Raw genomic sequence first — 19,306 nt, 5'->3', positions numbered from 1 at the left:
AGTCGCAGTGCATTCCATAGTAAGTCGAACACTTATATTTCTTTTTCTTCATCCTTTCTTCTATTCTGCGGCGAGGGCCAGCTAGGGGAAGCTTGGCTAGTTGTTGTCGTGATAGGCGACTGTTTGCAGTGGGCTGTAGCTGTGGTGGAGCAGGTGCGCACAGGTGGACCATGTGTTGCATATCATCGTAGGTCTAGGCTGGAGTATGCTGGGCCGCAAACTCTGCCAATTCAACACCAAACATGCTCACAAGCTCAAAAAGACAGTAAAAAGATACTTCATAGACGGATCAATTCTCTATCGTAAAGGGTTCAATGCTGAGTTGTTAAAATGCTTGGGAGAATCAGAGGCGCATTAAGTCTTGCAGGAAGTACATGCTGGAGAATGTGGTGAGCACCAAGGAATAAAGAGGCTTCATCGGCAACTACTGAGTTTTGGGTACTATTAGCCTACCATGAAGAATGACGCATACAACTTTGTGAAGAAGTGCCACGCATGCCAAATCCATGCCAATATAAGCCACAAGCCTCCCACGTTGTTGCAGGACATGCGTACTCCTTGGCATTTTCATACTTGGGGGCTTGACTTAATTGGGACGGTCTATCCACCTTTTGAAGGCTACATATGGATCCTTACAGCCACTGAGTATTTCACAAAGTGGGTCGAAGCAGTTCCTGTTTGAAAGGCCACAGAGGTTGCTATCTCAAATTTCATCCGTGAATACATCGTGTGCAGGTTTGGAATCCCGAACAAAATCGTCACCGACAATGGCACACCTTTTGTTAACAAGCAAGTAAGCTGGAGACTTAGCGGCTATGGTATCAAGCATCGTCGCTCCACGCCTTATTACCCACAGGGAAATGGTCAAGCGGAGGCCACAAACAAGACTTTACTAAGAATTCTGAGCAAACTGGTATATGAGTATGAAGGGGGTTGAAGTGTTCATTTGCCAGATGCCCTATAAGCTTACCGCACCTCTCCAAGAAGCGTCACAGGCTTCTCACCTTATTCACTTGTATACGAGTCTAATGCCATCTCACCTGTTGAGACCACCATCTCCACTGCTAGAGTATCAACCGTTAAAGACCTCGAATGGGATACAAAGTCATGCTCAAACTGGCGCTTGTTGTACCTCGAAGCCTTGGACAAAAAAAGAGCAGAAGCCGAAAGGAGGAAAGCATTGTACCACAAAATTGTTGCCCAAGCTTATAACAGGACAGTCAAGCATCAAGCCTTCAAGCAAGGAGACCTCGTGCTAAAGGTTGTTGAGCATGTGAGAAGGCAAGTGTCGGGACCTTCTCTGTTTGCAGTCAAAGAAGTTTACAGCAGTGGCTATTATCACTTGGTCTCTATCATAGAAGGCACGCTAACGGATCCCATCAACGGGAAGTGGCTCAAGCCCTACTGTGCTTTTGTTATTGCATTTCTTTTCGTTTTAGATATGAACTCCTTCTATGTTCTTACTTGATGTTTTTAGAAAACTTTTGTATGATGCACCGTTATGGAGGCATGGGCATTGCAATGAAAATGAAGGAGTATTTTGAAGAAAAAAAATTTCCCTGGAGTTTTACGTTTCCTTTCTATATTTCAAATTCCTTTACGCTAAACAAAAAGAAAATATTTATAAAAAAAATGTTACTTAGCAGTAAACATGCCAAGCAAAGTCACTTGGATGGGATCCCGAACTGTTAACAAGCATCACGCCGAAGCAAAATAACGTGGGGTATGTGCAAAGCCAAGCTATTACAAAGAAATGTGCAATGAAGTGTGTATTTTGAGGTGCTGGAACAATGAAACCATTGACTCCCAACGACAAGCAATCAGAATGCTCAGAGAACTTCACGACATCCTGGAATTTTACAAGAATGTTTGTGAAAATCATGGACATATTGGTTTGACCCCTCTAAGGCAAAATAAGAGGGTGCAGTTTGGGACAAATGATTAGACAAGCCTTGCAAAAAAATTTAAAGAGCAATTCATCGAAGATTTTTTCTAAGGATCCTGCCAAAATTTTGGCAGCACATACTTTGTTTTAAGACTACACAACCTGTCAGAAAAGTTCAAGCAGTTCACAAGAACGAATTTTGTCAACCAAGCAATATATATATATATATATATATATTAAAGACATGCGGAATTACAGCATGGCTCAAGCATTCAAAAATTAATACAAGTTCCAGCAGTTTAGTACTACATTACAAGGTCATGACGACATAAACTTTAGAGTATCCAAAGAGAGAAAAAAAACTACAGTCGGAACAAACTAAAGTTACACATGCTAAAGATCAGTACAGCCTATGGTTTCAAAAGGGATGGAAAACTATGCGCCAAGCCAATCGAATCCCAAGCCAAAGAAAACAACTTGCAAGATAGAAGAAGTGTATATGTCAAGATGAGATGGCGCTGGACAAAATATCCTATTACCAAGAAAAACAAAACAACAACAAAAGAAGAAGGATGAAAGGCAAGAGAAGCAGAAGAGTTGCATACCTTGAAATTATAAAAGAACGGAGGAAGCCTTAAGAGACGACCTGGCTACTGCTTCCGCCACGCATTAAGCGTTATCTATAGAAATGCCTTTAGCAAGAAGAAGGGCATGCAATTCCCGGCCCTATTCCTCCAATTCTCATTGTTTAAAGTTCAAAGCGTCAGCTGCAATTTTTGCCTCTTCAGAACCAAGCGATGATCTCATGCTATGGATGGTCCGCGCTCCAAACACAGCACGTGCTAGGTTCCTCACTAAGTTAAGGAGAAAATCCACATGAAACCCCAAAGTTATGGCCTCACAGATTGCATCTCGCCAACAAAGGAGCCTATGATCTGTGATGTCCATGAACTGCATGGTGTCCATCCCGTGAAGTACCAAGCTGAGAGCCCGGAAGGCAAGGCTCATCGAGAAAGAAGAAGTGATACCCGTGATCTCTATAAAGCCCCTATACTTATCCATGAATTTTCTCAAAACTTCAACTGTTTCCGGATATACAAAAGCACCCTGGAACGTTGCATATTGGTCAAACCTGTAACAAAGTGGAAGAAGCTCGTAGATAGATCAGAGAATCTTGACACCATCATCGAAGAGGGCTTTGAACGCAATGAAGGAATTTTCCCAATCCTGCCAGGATAAGCTTTTCTCTGATAAAGGCCCCACGAGAGTAGTTTTGGTGGAAGCATCAGCAACCTGATAGCTGCCATCAGTTATCTCACCACAGGGAGGCATTGCTGGAAGATGTAGAGTAGTGTCAACAGCTGCGTCTGGTGTCCCAAGAAGAGGAGTAAGAAGTGTATCCTCTGCACCTTGTGAAGCACTCCGAACCTAAAAAAAGAGGGGGTTGAGAGAAAAAAATTGAAATGATAGAAGGCATGGGGGAAGATAAAATCGAAAGATAGAAGATGGAAAGCAAGCAATATATACCTTCCTGGCATCTTGCTTGGTGTTAATGATAGTAGTGGGAAGGCAAGGACCAGCCTCTTGTGAACGGTCTGCCATGTTCTCAACAGTAGGGGCAACCTACAAAAGAAAGGCGGGCCGTGAGTTGCGAGTCAGAATGGGCAGCATACAACACATATATTCAAATAAAATGACAAGAGAAAGTGTCTGATACTGGTTTGACATTGACATGTCACTCGTGGTCACCTGCAAATCTAAGAGGCACATACAAGTCATCCGGCTCCTCTAAACGAGCGTCAGGACCAGTATATGCGCCTTCATCACGATTGCAATATTGATCCTCATTAAGATCCTCGTTCATGCCACTTACACAGCGAACGCTCTCTTGCTCGTGGGTGCCTATTTCAGTCTCTACGACATCATCTTCGTCGTTTCCATTCTCATCAACCGTCAACACTACCTTGGGTCCAGAGCTTTCACCTTTTCCTCTGTGGCTATCAGCAAACCTCGTTTGAAGTATGCGCATGCACAGGCGCTTCTGGATAGCGGGGGCCTACGAAAAAAAAAGAATAAAAAAGAGGTGACGCATTCAAAACAAGTAAAGAAAAAGGGTAAAAACAACATGGGCATGAGTTACGAATCCGCTGCAACTGTTTGTACTCACTATGAGAACGCAAAGCTTCCAGCACCTCGCCAACATGCTTGCTGCTGCTAGAAGCCACAGGTTCAAGATGCGATGAGGGCTCTAAGGGAGCATCCCCTTTGGCTCTAGGGGGACCACTTATTGCCACCTTAGGGATGAACCTCTTCGGCTCCATGGCAGTTGTTTTTTTTCTTAGCATCACAACTCTCCTCCTGCTTTCGCTTTCCACGTACTACACTTCGCCCGGCACCGTGAGAGCTTTGTTTCTCCAGCTTCTGTTTCAACTTGGAGAAGTCACCAACAATTTCGCCACTCTTGGAAGTGAAAGGCAATTTTCACTTCTCGCTCAAAGAGATGACTTTCTCTTCTGTCACTAAGTGGGCATGACGAACTGTGGTGGGAGGTAGTCTATCACAATGAGCATCATGGAATCTACTGAATGAAGCAACACAGCAATTCTAATAAGCTTGGTAAGCTTTTGAAAAGCCACTGACTCTTTCCCTATCACCCAATGTAAGGGCAAGAGGCCTGCCGTCTCCCGACACGTTATCCCCGCTCTAAAAGACCCTATGCATTGGTAAAGGATTGCCATGGTTCGGACTGAAAGGCACAACTTGATCGAGCCCAAACTGCTGTCTAACTCGGTGCGGTGAATAATGCATGGAAGCCTCCAAGCGATGATTGCCTAGTGTGGGCAAAGGGAGGCACGTGACGCTTAACAACGCTTCTCTTCTTAACTGACGACCTTGTGCCGTCATTGTCGGGGCCTCAACTAGACTGTCAGAATCAGCATAGAGGGGCATATGCTTAAATCCCTCTGGCAGAACACAATAGGGATGAAAAATGAAGTTCTCAATATCATCTAGTAGCTCTAGAAAATTCTGACCCTTCATTTGCATTCCTTGGGACCACCAACAAACTAGAGGGAGTCTTTCTGGTACAGGGAAGTGGGGACACAGCAATCCCTTTGAACCACGCCCACAAGAATACTTGCAGAAAGCTTAAGTTCAGAAGGGTTTCCACAGCCATAGTCCATGCTGCCCCTTTTTCAAGAAACTGAACCAAGTCAAGTAGGCGGTATTGGTGTCCCAAGAACATGGGGGCAACAGGAATCATGCTGCCACGTGCTATTGCCAAGGCCAAAGGGAACACCAGCTCATGCAATCTTAAGAAAAATCACAGAAGATGAATCTCCCAAGCCATAATGATATAAATGCGGCAAGACGACACAGCTCATTCCTGTTGGCATCCCCGAAATACTATATCCAATTGCTAAATCGCAGAGAGGTGCTAGGAGCAGTCGAGGCACCCCTCCATAAGATCTCAAGCTTCTTTTTGTCATCTTGAGTCAGTGCGACGTTCAAAGGATCTTGGCAGCCACAAATGGGGAGGTGAAAAATGTTAGCCACATCCTTAAGCGTGGGGGTAAACTCCCCCCATAAACAATTAAAGGTGTGTGTCTCGGCACTCCATCGCCTAACCACGTGGCAAAGCATCTTGGCTTCAACGTGAATGTCACATGCCTTTGAGAGGAAGATGGCGTCTAGCACCCCCATCTGGTATAGGGTGTCGCAAGTAGATGGGTCCCTTAGTTCACGGTCAACCCACTTTGACCAACCCTTACTGATGCCACATGGATACTGAAAAAAATAAGGGAACTGTCGGAAATGAGCTCTTCTCTATACAACACGTCGATTTAGACGCAGGATCAATCACTGGAGTAGTTTCTAGTGCTGGCTCTTCACCAAAGACAGCGTCTTCGCAAGCATTCTCAAGCAGTGGAGGGGGCCTTCCCCTCTTCAATCTGTCATCTAGCGAATAAATGTGGTCGCTAATGATTGACTGCGGGTTAATGGATGCCATGGCAAATCTTGGCAAGTGACGGACCCTTGCAGAAAAAAAGAAAAAGAAAAGAGAAAGAGAAGTGAGGGTCAAGAACATAGCACACATGAAATATGTGCCAAGCACGACAAGTTAAGCTCACGCCAAAAGAAGCGGTTAAACAAATGTCCAAGCAACATGGAATTTATCACTCAAACCCATGGTAAGCAAATTCTCTCTCAATAGTGAAAAAAATCCAAGCATTGCAAGACATGCATCCTGTCAATCTCTATTTTCCGCGACATAGGAGAAAGTCCAAAGCTAATCAAGCACGTGTTCACAGGAAGAATGAACCTAGGAAAACACCAGTCTATGTCTATTCCTACAAAGTCAAAAGAATGACTCACAATTCCAGCAAAAGAGCAGAACTACTTATCGAAAGGCCAAGATAGAAGTCTAAATGCTCAAGTTACGAAGCTGGTGTGCTCAAAGCTTCCAGTAATGAGGCATGTGACACAGGCTTTCGGCACCTCTTCTTTCCTGTGACAGAAACATATAAATCTACAATCACAGAGCAGTGGATCACACAAAGGTTAGCCTTTTCACTAGCACAAAGAAGCCCAGCACACAATAAAGAAAAATGAAGAAAAGAAAAGAGAGCACTCCATACTAGAGATTCCTCTTCACAATTTTGGCACCCTTTTAGCAGCTTGCGAAAACATCAACAAAAAAAAGGGAGAACCCTAAGACTAACGTGAACCCTTCCTTGCTAGCGCCTAAGCCATAAGTACCCTCATTGTGATGGCAACAAAAGATAGATGGGTCAAAGGAGTTGGGTGCTTGGCTGCTAAAACAAAGAGCAAAACCCACGATGCAGAACCCAACAAACCCCTCAATAGAGTCAAGAAATTGCAAGAGAAAAAGGCATGCCTTGTTAATCCACTCAAAGGATAGCCTCAGATACACCAAGAAAGGGGAAAATCGGGATTTTTAGAAGAAAAGCCCGCACGAAGAGGTCTCTTCCAGCAACAGCAAGTGGGTTTCTTCGTACAGGGAGATGATGGAGTCGGTTTTGGCTCGAACTTCCTTCTCGCGGCTGAAGATGGGTGGTTTTGCTCGATCTCATTCTCTCTCGCTTTGAGTTCGTTGGAGGAAAGAAAGAGACGGAAGAGAAAAGTGATGGGGAAAGGCTTGGTCTGGTGCGCGTAAAGAGGAATGAAAAGAAGAAAGAAATAATAGATGAAAAGGAGGAAGGAGTAAGTTGGTATTGGGAAACTGCAAATAACTATTGGAGCTTATCATGACACATCGTCATTTTGCATGCGGGAAGAAAAGGGGATCTCCTATGATTATAAATTTATTTTTTTTAGGTCAGGTTTAATTATTCGGCCCATTCCAGCACCTTTCATGGCCCTAATAATTAAGGGGGCTAATGTTGAGGCCCAAAAAATTCAGGGTTGGGCTCAAATAAAATCTCGGGCCAGTGCAACACCTTATTAAGAAGATACCCGATTTGGATCATGTGAAAGTTCGTCATTCACGTTCGCACGAGTCACGATCCACGTGCTATACCAAATAAATATGTAATCCATTGGCTAAGAATTGAAATGACCCTATAAAATACACCGTCTCTACGAGCCTAAGCTAATTATCCCGTCAAGCATCATATCCCCCTTCAAAGCGATAAAATTCGAGCACGCCAATCGACATGCAATGCCAAGCAGAAAACCCTTATTTTGCACATAGCCACGCTACAAGCGTAAGTGGGCCCAAGCCACAAAAATGCCCAAAGATTGCTTAGTGGGTTGTGGTATGGATGGTAACGAGCATTCATAAGGACCATTGATGAGCCAAGAAATGGAAGTTTTGGGCTGTTTGGGAGCCCCAAAACTCAAGCCCATTTCTTAAGCCCAAATATATGGGTAAGCATAAAAGAGAGAAAAAGGTAGCCCGTTACTTTAGAAAATTGGCCCATCACCTTAATAAAAATAGTTCATCACTTTAGGAAGTTGGCCCATTGCCTTAGTGGACTAACCCATCACCCTAGGATGGCCCAAATGACTAAGAAAATAATCGAAAGTCTCCAACACATGGCAGGAGACAAAACCACGACAGAAGCCAAGGTTTACTCACGTATGCAGACTGCTGGGAGACTCTAGCACGTGGCCAAAGGCAAACCTCAAGGCAGGCCATTCAAAAAAAACAGAGGATATTAGCGCGCACAGGTTGCTAGGAGAAAATGCACCATTTAGACCAACGCCCTTACCCATTTCTTTCTCATATAAGCTCTTGCCATCAAATATGGGAGTAAAGAAAAAGAGGTGGTAGCCAAAGATAGGAGATGGCCATTGAACAGATGTGGGAAGGCTCTAGAGCTCCCAAAAATCTTGGTTCTGTGTGTTTGGACTGAGAAGGATTTCACAAAATGAGGATGAATCGAAGGAAGAGAAGAGAAATTGAGGAGAAGACTTGGCAGGTCTGGGGAGAACCATTTAGGGTTTATTGGGAATTCTCATCCATCAGGTTGTTTGACTTGAGCACGGTCTTGGTCGACTCAGACAGATTAATGGAATTCGGCTCCAACCCATCCACAACAATCTTGAGATTCACTATGTCTATTTCAAAGTTCACAATCAACAAAAAGAAATAATCATCACAAAGTAATAAGATGTCACAGAATATGACATGCACCATATTGGTAGAAACTATTGAACGAAGCTGCATGAATTTGGAATGAAGTCATAGTTAAAAAAGAAACTTGAACATTAAAATAGTGAACAATCCATGGCTGACTAAAAGATGATTTTCTTACATTAGTTTGAGTATGGACTTTGGCAACTTCCCTGGCCATCTACTAAGGGGTAGATGTTAATGCAGCTTCCCTTTCCTAGCCTACATGGAATTCAACTTCACAATCTCCTCCTAGCAATTAGCCTTTCATATTGTAAATCGGATTTCCTACTATAAATTGGATTGTATTTATGTCTATATTATTTCCTACCTTAAGTAGATATACTGTACAAGTATAAATAAGGACTTTGTGTAATCTGTTAAATACAAGGAAATATATTCTCTACATGGTATCAGCCTAAGCTAGGGTTTTCTCCCTCTCCATTATTTGATCCTCTTCTCCTTTAGGTCCACCTCATGGCTTTGTCTGAATCCACCATCTCCCACCTTGGCCCCACTCTTCTCATTTTATCAAGCTTACTGACTCCAACTATCTTCTTTGGCTCTGCCAACTCAAACCCTTTTTAGTCGGTCATGACCTCTGGAAATGACACTCATAAACAATCTTCTACCCAAACCTCCACTTCTACCACCGCAACACCCATAACCACCACCGCCACTCTTACCCAAACCAATCTCGCCCATTCTCAGTGGTACCAACAAGACCAACTCATTGTTAGCTACATCACCAGTACACTCTCTGAGTCCATTCTCTCTCTCACCGTCGGCTACACCTCTGCCCTTGATCTCTGGGAGTGTCTCCAACACCACTTCTTTCAATCCAGTATGGCCAGTGAATCTGCTCTTCGTTTTCAACTCATGGATTTGCAAAAGGGCTCTCAACCTATTGATTCTTACCTTCGTCATGCTAAGTCCCTTGCCGATTCACTGGATGTCATCAATGAACCTGTCTCCTCAAAAGAACTTATCACTTCTGTGCTTCAGAGTTTAGGACATGATTACAAAATGCTCGTCACGGCAATTCTCAATTTTCCTCCACTTCCTCAGTTTGCTGATCTTCGTGCTTGTTTGTTAGCTTTTGATGCACAGGCTCTTCGAATCTCTCTTGATCAAAACACAGTGCTAATGGCCACCCAATCCTCTCCTCACTCCGCCGGCCATACTTCCTTCCCTTCTCACCGTGGTGGTGGCTCTTCCAGCAATAGGCGTGGTGGCCGCAGCCGCTAGCGTGGTGGCTGGAGCAACTTCTCATCTTTCTGGAGCAACTCGTGGAATAGTTCCCAGCAGCCCCAATGGCCTAATTAACTGTGGCCTTCTTTTGCTGCAAGTTCTGGATTTGAAAGCAACTGGCCTTCCTTTCAGCCTCCTTGGGCCCATTCTACCGCTTCAGGCCCAATCTGCCGCTTCTAGCAAACACTCTGCCCGGCCCAACTCAGCTTCTGGTGTCTTGAGACCAACTTGGTGCACCGCCTACAATACCAATCAACATACTACTGCAACATGTCCTCATCGCTACAATGGCCCAAACTCATTTCCTTCCTTTGTTGGGGCTCAATCATATAGCCACCTGACTCCAGTTGGTACCCTGACATAGGTACCACTCATCACATGACTGGTTGTCCTTCTAATCTCCAAAATCAACAGCCATATAATTATGTATTTCTTGGAAATAGAGATTCTCTCTCTATCTCTCATACTGGCTCTCTTCTCTTCCTTTAGGTTCTCATAAATTTTCTCTTCAAAATGTCTTTTGTCTTCCCTCTCTTCGTACTAATCTTCTTTCTGTTGCCCGTTTTACTAGTGATAATTTAGTTTTCTTTCGCTTTACTCCTGACTTCTATCAAATCTATGACTTATGTACTAGTTCGTTACTCTTTCAGGGCCCTTCTAAAGATGGTTTTTACCCACTTTCCCTCTCCTCTCACTCATCCACTGTCCCTCGTGCCCTTACCACCGTGCCCTTGCATCAGTACTTTCCTTCTCTCTATGGGCTTTACATGGAGCCAAGCTGACATTTTATTATTTATTTTCCAACAGGCGTCCAATGCCATCTTTCTTTTTCTCTTTTAGGTGGCCACTTTGACATCAAAGACCTTGGTCTACTCAGCTATTTCTTGGGTTTATGGGTTCTTCATAAGGATGGTACTCTCCACATCAATCAACTCAAACATGCACATGATCTTTTATAGAAAGCCAATCTTCTCAACCCCAAACCCGCATCTACTCCATTGGCTGCCAAGATTTTCCTCTCTATCTTTGATGGTGCTCTCATCTCCAACTCAACCGAGTATCGCGAGCTTGTTGGTAGTTTACAGTATCTCACACTTACTCACCCTGACATATCTTTTGTCGTCAACACTGTTGCTCAATTCATGAATGCCCCTCTCACCTCTCACTTTGTTGCCGTCAAACAGATAATTAGGTACATCAAGGGCACTATTGACCTTGGCCTCACCTTCACTCCTCAAACTGCCGTTGCTCACCTCTCCACCTACTCTGATGCGGATTGGGCTGGGTGCCCTGATTCTCGTCGGTCAACCACTGGATATGTGATTACTCTTGGAACTAACCTCATCTCATAGTGTTTTAAGAAACAACCCACAATATCGTGCTCTAGTACAGAGTCAGAATATCGTGCCCTCTCTCATGCTTGTGCTGAAACCACTTGGCTGTGCTCCCTTCTTCATGAATTAGGTGTGCGTCTTCGATTCTTAGTCCAACTCTTTTGTGACAATCTCAGCACCATGTACATGGCTACCAATCCAGTTTTCCATGCCCCCACACGTCATATTGCGTAGTTGGACTATCATTTTGTCTGTGAAAAGGTTGCTCTTGGAAGTCATTAAGGTTGCTTTGTTCCTTCTGTCAACCAACTTGCGGACCTGTTCACCAAAGCCCATCACAAACCACGCCATCATCATATGTCTTCTAAACTTGTGCATCCTATGAGGCCAGTTTGCGGGGGGGGGGGGGGGGGTTGTTAACGCAGCTTTCCTTTCCTAGCCTACACGGAAGTCAACTTCACAATCTCCTCCTAGCAATTAGCCTTTTCCGGTGTAAATCGAATTTCCTACTGTAAATTGGATTGTGTTCATGTTTATATGTTTTCCTACCTTAAGTAGATATCCTGTACTAGTATAAATAGGGTCTTTGTGTAATATGTTAAATACAAGGAAATATTTTCTCTACAGTAGAAGCATAATACTGCTGCAAAATTTATCCTAAAATATCATGTATTAGTATGGAGCAATAACCGTATTGAAATATGCGTATTCTAAGCAGAGGTTTTTATATTATTTTAAAGTAGAAAGACTTCTGTGCAGAAAAAATAGCAAAGGTTTAAGATTCACAGCCTTGACATTAATAAGTCATTTTACTTTGTAACAGTAGGTAGATACTGAGCAATACAGAAAAAGAAAAGCAGACAGACTCACCGTACAGAACAAAGAAAGATGACACCAAACACAGAAAAAACGCAGTACAAGCAAACGCATGTTAATTCAGACCAGATACGCTTGGAAAGTTGGGCAGAAAAAAGAAAACGTTCCAAAAAGAATGGACAATATTTATAAATACACGCCCTATATTTAACTGACAATTCATATAAAACTTATTGCTATAGTATTTCTGATTCATGCATTGATTGAGTTGTCTCAAATATTTTCCATTTGAAGCAACAAAGTCGTAATAGTTCTAGAGCAATGTGAAATATAAGCTTCTTTTCATACCAGGAATTCCAAATATGTATTAGATGGCAAGAAACACTATAAGGGCATCAAAAAACTACAATTTACGAAGCATAAAACTGACTGAGATAATGTACTAGCACAAACAAAAACCTTGATTCTTAGGTAACTATTCTCATTTTCTGAATTTTTTCAAGAAATTGCAGATGCAAGAAGTGAAGTAGAAAAATTTGTTTGGAGTGTTGCATTGAAAATAGTTGCTCCACTTGATTCGTTAAAAAGACATTGCACCCAGTAGCTAAGAGTCCCATAGAAACGTGCCAATTGCTTATGTGTTGGATGTACAATTTTAACATGTGTTAGGCTGGCCAGATGATTCACTTAACTTGAACACATGTGAGAGGGTGTGTTAATAATATAAAAATTCCACATAGGTTTTATATTCTAACCAGTGCGTAAGAACATGTAAAATCTAGGCTCTCTCCACTACCAAGTAAGAGTAATCCTTAAATATCTATATTGCAATTCAGAATTTTGCAACCACGGGCTTGTAAGTTTATTTGGAGGAAATAACAGGTTACGAAACTATGGTTCAATTCAGTTGACTGATTACTAAGAAAATCATTAAGGCTCGTCTCCCAAATTTACAAGTAGATCCTATGTCTGTTGCATTGAAATTAGTGTGGAAATTGTCCTTTAGAATTCTACTCCTTCGAGAATTTGGGAAGTGAAGCGGAAAAATGTCACAGGTTGGAAAAGAAGGGTTTTCGAGAATCTACTTCTTTGAAGTGTTAGTGTTTTCTTGTATTTGGAAGGCAGATTGATGAAGAAGAAAATAAAGATGAGAGCATTTTAGATTTTGGCAAAGATTTCTCTGCTATACGTGTAGGAGAGTAATGTTCCATTCCATTTACTCTCTCTCTCTTGCTTACAATCTAACACACTTAGTGTGAGGGGTTATATGACTGTTAGGATTAATAGCTAGATCCCTTACATATCAAGGAAATCTCAGCCATCCCTTTAGTCATCCAATGGAAAGCTCACACTTGCTTACAAAGTGAGTTAAAACAAAAACTGTATTTAACTACCTGAAAAATCTGCTTAAGATTTTATAAATCAACACTCCCCTTTAAATGTTGAGATGATTTAACTCCAAGTATACTCCTAAGATAATTGAATCTATCCTTGGCTAATGGTTTGATGAAGTGATACCTTCTATCAATATGCTTTGTCCTCTGATGAAACACAGGATTCTTAGCAATGGTAATTGCAGATGTATTGTCACACTACAATGGAGTTGCTTCTGTTTGAAGTTCTCCAAAATCTTCTAACACAAATCTAAGCCAAATGGCATGTGTAGTGGCTTCTGATGCACTAATGTACTCTGCCTCTGCAGTAGACAATGCAACATAGTTTTGCTTGACTGAAGCCCAAGAGAAAACACCATTGCCAAAAGAGAATGCATATCCAGATGTGCTCTTACTATCTTCAATTGGTCCACCCCAGTCATTGTCACAGAAACCAATCAGCATTGCATTTTTTCCTTTCACCTACTCTAGACCATAGTCTAAAGTCCCCTTAATATACCTTAGCACTCGTTTGGCAGTTCCATAGTGCTTACTTGTAGGGCAGTGCATGAATCTAGCAAGCCGGCTAGAGGCAAACATAATATCTGGTCTAATAGCAGTTAGGTACAAGAGGCTACCTACAATGCTTCTATATTGCTCCTCACTTGTTGCTCCACTTCCATCATCTGTAGTTAGCTTCTCAGTTGCTGCAAGGGGTGTGGTCACAGTCTTGCACTCATTCAAACCAAACTTGTTCAATAGAGAGCTTATATATTTCTTTTGATGGATGAATATGCTGGATCTTGTTTGAACTACTCCCATACCAAGAAAATGATGTAGGAAGCCCAAATCTGTCATCTCATATTTCATCATCATATCTTCCTTGAATTCATCTAACAGTTCCTTGCTATTTCCTGTATAAATAATGTCATCTACATAGATAGAGACAATTAGAATGTCTTTGTCTCCCCTTGTCTTGATATACAATGTAGCTTTCTTAGACTTTTCTCAAAACCACACTTAGTGAAGTAGGTGTCTATATCTCCATACCAGGCTCCAGGTGTCACATCCCGGAAACGGCTCCGCCGTAGCATGATATTGTCCGCTTTGGGCCCCCCTCTCTACCCTCACGGTTTTGTTTCTGGGAACTCACGAGCAACTTCCCAATGGGTCACCCATCCTGGGATTGCTCTGGCCCCCAACTCGCTTAACTTCGGAGTTCCTACGACTCCGAAGCCAGTGAGCTCCCAAAAGGCCTCGTGCTAGATGGATGCACAGTGTGCACATATAAGGCACATCACCCCCTCTCCGTTGGTTGATGTGGGATCTTACAATCCACCCCCCTCAAGGGCCCGACGTCCTCGTCGGCACACTCGTACCACACGGCAGAGTGGCTCTGATACCAAATTGTCACATCCCGGAATCGGCTCCGCCGTAGTACGATATTGTCCGCTTTGGGCCCCCCTCTCTGCCCTCACGGTTTTGTTTCTGGGAACTCACGAGCAACTTCCCAGTGGGTCACCCATCCTGGGATTGCTCTGGCCCCCAACTCGCTTAACTTCGGAGTTCCTACGACTCCGAAGCCAGTGAGCTCCCAAAAGGCCTCGTGCTAGATGGATGTGGGTGTGCACATATAAGGCACATCACCCCCTCTCCGTTGGTTGATGTGGGATCTTACACCAGGTGCTTGTTTTAATCCATAAAGAGCTTTGTGCAACCTATACACTTTGTCTTCCTTGCCTTTGATCACAAAACCCTCTGGTTGGTCTATATAGATCTTTTCTTGCAATACACCATTTAGAAAAGCTAATTTTACATCAAGTTGGTATAGCTTCCATTCTTTTTGAGCAGCTAGAGCAATGAGAGTTCTAATGATGTCCAATCTAGCCACAAGAGCATAGGTTTCATTGTAGTCCAATCCCGATTTCTGAGCATACACTTTGGCGACTATCCTTGCCTTATTCTTTTTGAATGAACCATCCAAGTTTAGCTTGGTTTTGTATACCCACTTGACTCCAATAACTAGTTTCTCAGTTAGTTTGTCCACCAGTTCCCATGTACCATTTTTCTCAATCATGTGCAGTTCATCTTCCATCACTTTCAGCCATGAACTGTCTTGAGATGCCTCTACGTATTTCTCTAGTTTAATGATGCATGGATTGCACTATGCAAGCACATCATCTAGTCTTCTCCATTTCAATGGTGAGTGATCATAAGCTTGAGTGTTCCTTCCTTCACTGCTTATGTCACTTGAGATGTGTTGTGATAGTGATTGAGAAGATAGTGGACTCCTTTCATATCGAATTTGAGTTTAAGGTGTTAGTGCAATAGTCTCATCTTTATCTCCTATAACGAAGCCATGCTTACTTTGACTTTCATCAAGAAATGGTGTCACAGCTCTCCCAGAATTTTCTGTCCAGTTCCAAGATCCCTCTTCATCAAATGTGACATCTCTAGACAAAGTGAGTTTCTTGGAGATTGGATGAAAAATTATATAGCCTTTCTCACATGTTGCATAGCCAACAAACACACACTTTTAGATTCAAGTTTGTGTCTTAGTTCAGCTGGCACATGAACATAGCACAAAGAGCCAAAGATTTTTAGATGTGTAATACTAGCCTTTCTTTTACTGTAGACTTCAAACGGTGTAATATTGTTCAAAGCCTTTGTAGGACATCTATTCAAGATGTATGCAGCTGTGTGAACAACTTCTGCCCAAAAGAAATAGGGTATTTCCATCTCATGTAGAATAGACTTAACCATTTCAACTACTATTCTATTCTTCCTTTCTACCACTCCACTCTGCTGAGGAGTGTAGGCCATTGTGAGCTACCTTTGAATGCCATGATCTTCACAAAATTGTACAAACTCTGAAGATAGAAACTCTCCCCCTCTGTCACTTCTTAAACATTTCACCTTGTATCCAGATTGCAGTTCAGTCATGGATCTAAATTTCTTGAAACAGCTTAAGGCTTCAGACTTGTTTCTTAAAAAATAGACCCAGATCATCCTTGTAGAGTCATCAATGAGTAGCATGAAGTATTTGTTCCCTGCAATGTACTCATTTCTCATAGGTCCACAAAGATCAACATAAATTAATTCAAGAGGAACATTTTCTCTAAGAGCTTGGCCTTTTGGAAAATTGTTTATGTGTTGTTTGCCAAATTGACATCCTTCACACACACACCACTTTCTTCTTCTAGTTGTGGCAGTCCTTGCACCATGTCTTTATCTCTCAATTGTTTTAGCCCTCTAAACTACAAATATCCTAGCCTTTTGGGCCAAGTCCATGTGCACTGAGTAATACTAGCCTTCGTGACAAATTGATTTTTAGCTAGAAAAGGTAAAGGATAGCATCTGTTTCTCTTTATTGGAACCTTGATGATGAGACAGTTCATTGAAGAGTCATCAAACACTTTACACATGCCTTCTCCAAACACCAAGCCGTATCCATGCTCATCCATTTGCCCAACACTCAGCAGATTTTTTTTTTTCAATTCTGGAAGATACATCACTTCTCTAATGTATTTCCTTCCTATAGTTGTCTCAATAACTAATGAACGCATGCTAGCCACATTCACAAGTGCACCAGTTGGCATTTGCACTTTTCCAGCCACATTTGTCCTTACATCAACGAGCAAATCCACATTTTTATTTATATGGTTGCTACAGCCACTGTCAATGTACCATTCCCCTTGCGTTTTTGTCTTAGTGGTTGCACAGTTAGCATAGAAAAAGTTCCCAGACACTTCCATTTGATTTGCTTTGCCTTCTGTACAGACTTTCCTGCAGTGCATTCTTTAGCCAAATGACCAAATCCATCACAATTGTAACACTTTGGCTTGCCTTTATACCTACATTCTCCAAAGTGATACTAGGAGCACACCTTGCACTGAGGTTTTACAGCTTCTTGGCTTACTAATTGAGATGAACTGTGAGCCTATGCAGGATTGTTGTTGTGAAATTATTGCAAGCACATAATCCGTGTTAAAGGAAAATCAATTACACAATCTGATTGAGAGAGATTGTAGCTCCTGATATTGTCAACTCTTGAGATCGAGTGATTATAGGATGTAAATATATATAGCTTTATTCTAGGATCTGTTTACTTAGAATAGCACATAGGTTTTGTATAAAATCTTACCTTGTGTACCAATATTGATATTAATGCAAGATACGAATTCTCAATTCAAGTTGGTATTAGAGCACCGATCTTGGTGACTCTATCACGCTTCTGCCACCATAACCACCGTAATCCTCCCACAACCACCACAGATCTCTCACACACACCATGACAGAACCAACCAAAAACATGAAACCAGATGAGAATTCCATGGAATTCTCAGACCCATACACCATACACCACTCAGACCATACTGGAATTATCCTAGCTACCAAACCACTTGATGGGAACAATTATGGGCAATGGAGCCATGCCATAAGCATGGGTCTCAGCGCAAAGAACAAGATTGGGTTCATTGATGGAACCATTACAGCTCTATCCTTCAAGGACGCAAAATATGCAACTTGGAAAAAATGCAACGATATGGTAACATTGTGGATTGTGAACTCAGTCCACTCAGACATTGCCAACAGCATCATGTACACTGAATCTGCTGCTGTAGTTTGGAACGATCTCAAGGACAGGTTTTCACAGAGCAGTGACTCGAGGATCTACCAGATTCGACAAGAAATCGTCGAAAATCGACAAGGGCAGCTCTCAGTATCTTCCTATTACACCAAGATGAAAGCCTTGTGGGACGAGTTAGCATCCTGCCATGACCCACTCACTTGCACTTGTGCAGGCTTGAAAGAACTCGCTGAACAAGAAGAAAAAGAAAGACTTATGCAGTTTCTAATGGGATTGAACGATTCTTACTCGACTATACGAGGCTCGATTTTGATGATGAGTCCACTCCCTGACACACGCCGAGTTCATTGCCTCATTCTCCAACATGAACGGTGGATGGATGTGGCTAGTCGCCGAGATCTGGGGACGAACTCTCACGCAATGCAAGTGCAGCGAACCCTAGTGCTGCCGTCATTCAACAAGCAGCCCTCCAACACATCTTCACGTAAGTCACTTAAATGTACCTACTACGATGGAGATGGACACTTGGTGGACCATTGCTACTACATTATTGGGTTTCCAGATGGAAACAAATGGCATGGCAAGAATGTGAAGCCCAAGAATAAGAGATCCACAGTCAACAATGCCGAAGCTATCAACTCTACTGCAACTACCAAGTCTAATGCTTCTTACTGTCCTATGTTCACTCCCGAGGAGTATAATCAGATCATTGCCATGCTCCGCAATGGTAATGGACAACCACTTGCAAATGCAACAAGTATCTTCTCGCCTAAATGCAATATAGCACAAACAGATCCACACTCGACTCTATATTGGATTGTTGATAGTGGAGCAACCGACGATATATCGTATTCACCGCCAACACACAACATCATTGATGCTCAGTATGACTCCATTGGTTTACCAGATGGGGGGCAAGCGGAAATTAAAAATATTGGCTCTATAAAATTGTCACATGATATGTCTCTTGATAAAGTTCTTTATGTACCAAAGTTTCATGTCAATTTGTTGTCAGTTAGTAAATTGACAAGAGCTTTGCGCTGTATAGTGACATTCTATCCGGATTTTTATGTTGTGCAGGACATGGATATGAAGAGGGTGATTGGCCTAGGCAAGCATTTTGATGGGCTCTACTATCTTACACCAAGACAAAACCCTCACCTTGCCAACCACATCCATCATGCCACTAGCCTATGGCATCGGCGCCTTGGGCACCCATCATCTGCACCTTCACTTTCATTAGCAAAAAATAATGTTGAAATAATGTTTGATTCCAAACACATTTGTGAAGCTTCCCATTTAGCAAAGCAAACTCGTTTACCCCTTTATCGTAGTGAAATTAAAACTTCCACACCATTTGACTTAATTCATTGTGATATTTGGGGACCTCACAGGAACCCAACACATTCTGGGGCATGA

At 42.4% G+C, this 19,306-nt stretch overlaps 4 protein-coding genes across 4 annotated transcripts; all 4 read left to right on the top strand.

Moving 5' to 3' along the window:
• LOC109950307 lies at window positions 455-1,468 on the top strand. Its single transcript, XM_020568855.1, has 3 exons — window positions 455-645; window positions 736-913; window positions 1,025-1,468. The coding sequence occupies exons 1-3, from the start codon at window positions 455-457 to the stop codon at window positions 1,466-1,468; spliced, it is 813 nt and encodes a 270-aa protein (XP_020424444.1).
• Window positions 9,117-9,770, top strand: LOC109950306. The gene has a single exon (XM_020568854.1). The coding sequence runs from the start codon at window positions 9,117-9,119 to the stop codon at window positions 9,768-9,770; it is 654 nt and encodes a 217-aa protein (XP_020424443.1).
• Window positions 10,392-11,125, top strand: LOC109950305 (uncharacterized mitochondrial protein AtMg00810-like). Its single transcript, XM_020568853.1, has 3 exons — window positions 10,392-10,439; window positions 10,614-10,685; window positions 10,733-11,125. Exons 1-3 carry the CDS (start codon window positions 10,392-10,394, stop codon window positions 11,123-11,125), a joined length of 513 nt encoding a protein of 170 aa, XP_020424442.1.
• LOC109950304 lies at window positions 17,609-19,306 on the top strand. The gene has a single exon (XM_020568852.1). It carries the CDS (start codon window positions 17,609-17,611, stop codon window positions 19,304-19,306), a length of 1,698 nt encoding a protein of 565 aa, XP_020424441.1.

This window comes from Prunus persica, chromosome G7, assembly GCF_000346465.2.
Source record: "Prunus persica cultivar Lovell chromosome G7, Prunus_persica_NCBIv2, whole genome shotgun sequence".
Taxonomy (NCBI): Eukaryota; Viridiplantae; Streptophyta; class Magnoliopsida; order Rosales; family Rosaceae; genus Prunus; species Prunus persica.
The sequence above is the reverse complement of the archived record's forward strand: the minus strand, read 5'-3'. Positions and strand labels throughout refer to the sequence as shown.

Coding starts and splice junctions, on each gene's coding strand:
- LOC109950306 (XM_020568854.1), top strand. CDS start 9,117: ATGACCTCTGGAAATGACACTCATAAACAATCTTCTACCCAAACCTCC.
- LOC109950305 (XM_020568853.1), top strand. CDS start 10,392: ATGACTTATGTACTAGTTCGTTACTCTTTCAGGGCCCTTCTAAAGATG. Junction 10,440..10,613: donor TCAGGGCCCTTCTAAAGATG/GTTTTTACCCAC, acceptor TTTCTCTTTTAG/GTGGCCACTTTGACATCAAA. Junction 10,686..10,732: donor ATGGGTTCTTCATAAGGATG/GTACTCTCCACA, acceptor GATCTTTTATAG/AAAGCCAATCTTCTCAACCC.
- LOC109950304 (XM_020568852.1), top strand. CDS start 17,609: ATGAAACCAGATGAGAATTCCATGGAATTCTCAGACCCATACACCATA.
- LOC109950307 (XM_020568855.1), top strand. CDS start 455: ATGAAGAATGACGCATACAACTTTGTGAAGAAGTGCCACGCATGCCAA. Junction 646..735: donor TGGATCCTTACAGCCACTGA/GTATTTCACAAA, acceptor CATCGTGTGCAG/GTTTGGAATCCCGAACAAAA. Junction 914..1,024: donor TAAGAATTCTGAGCAAACTG/GTATATGAGTAT, acceptor CTTGTATACGAG/TCTAATGCCATCTCACCTGT.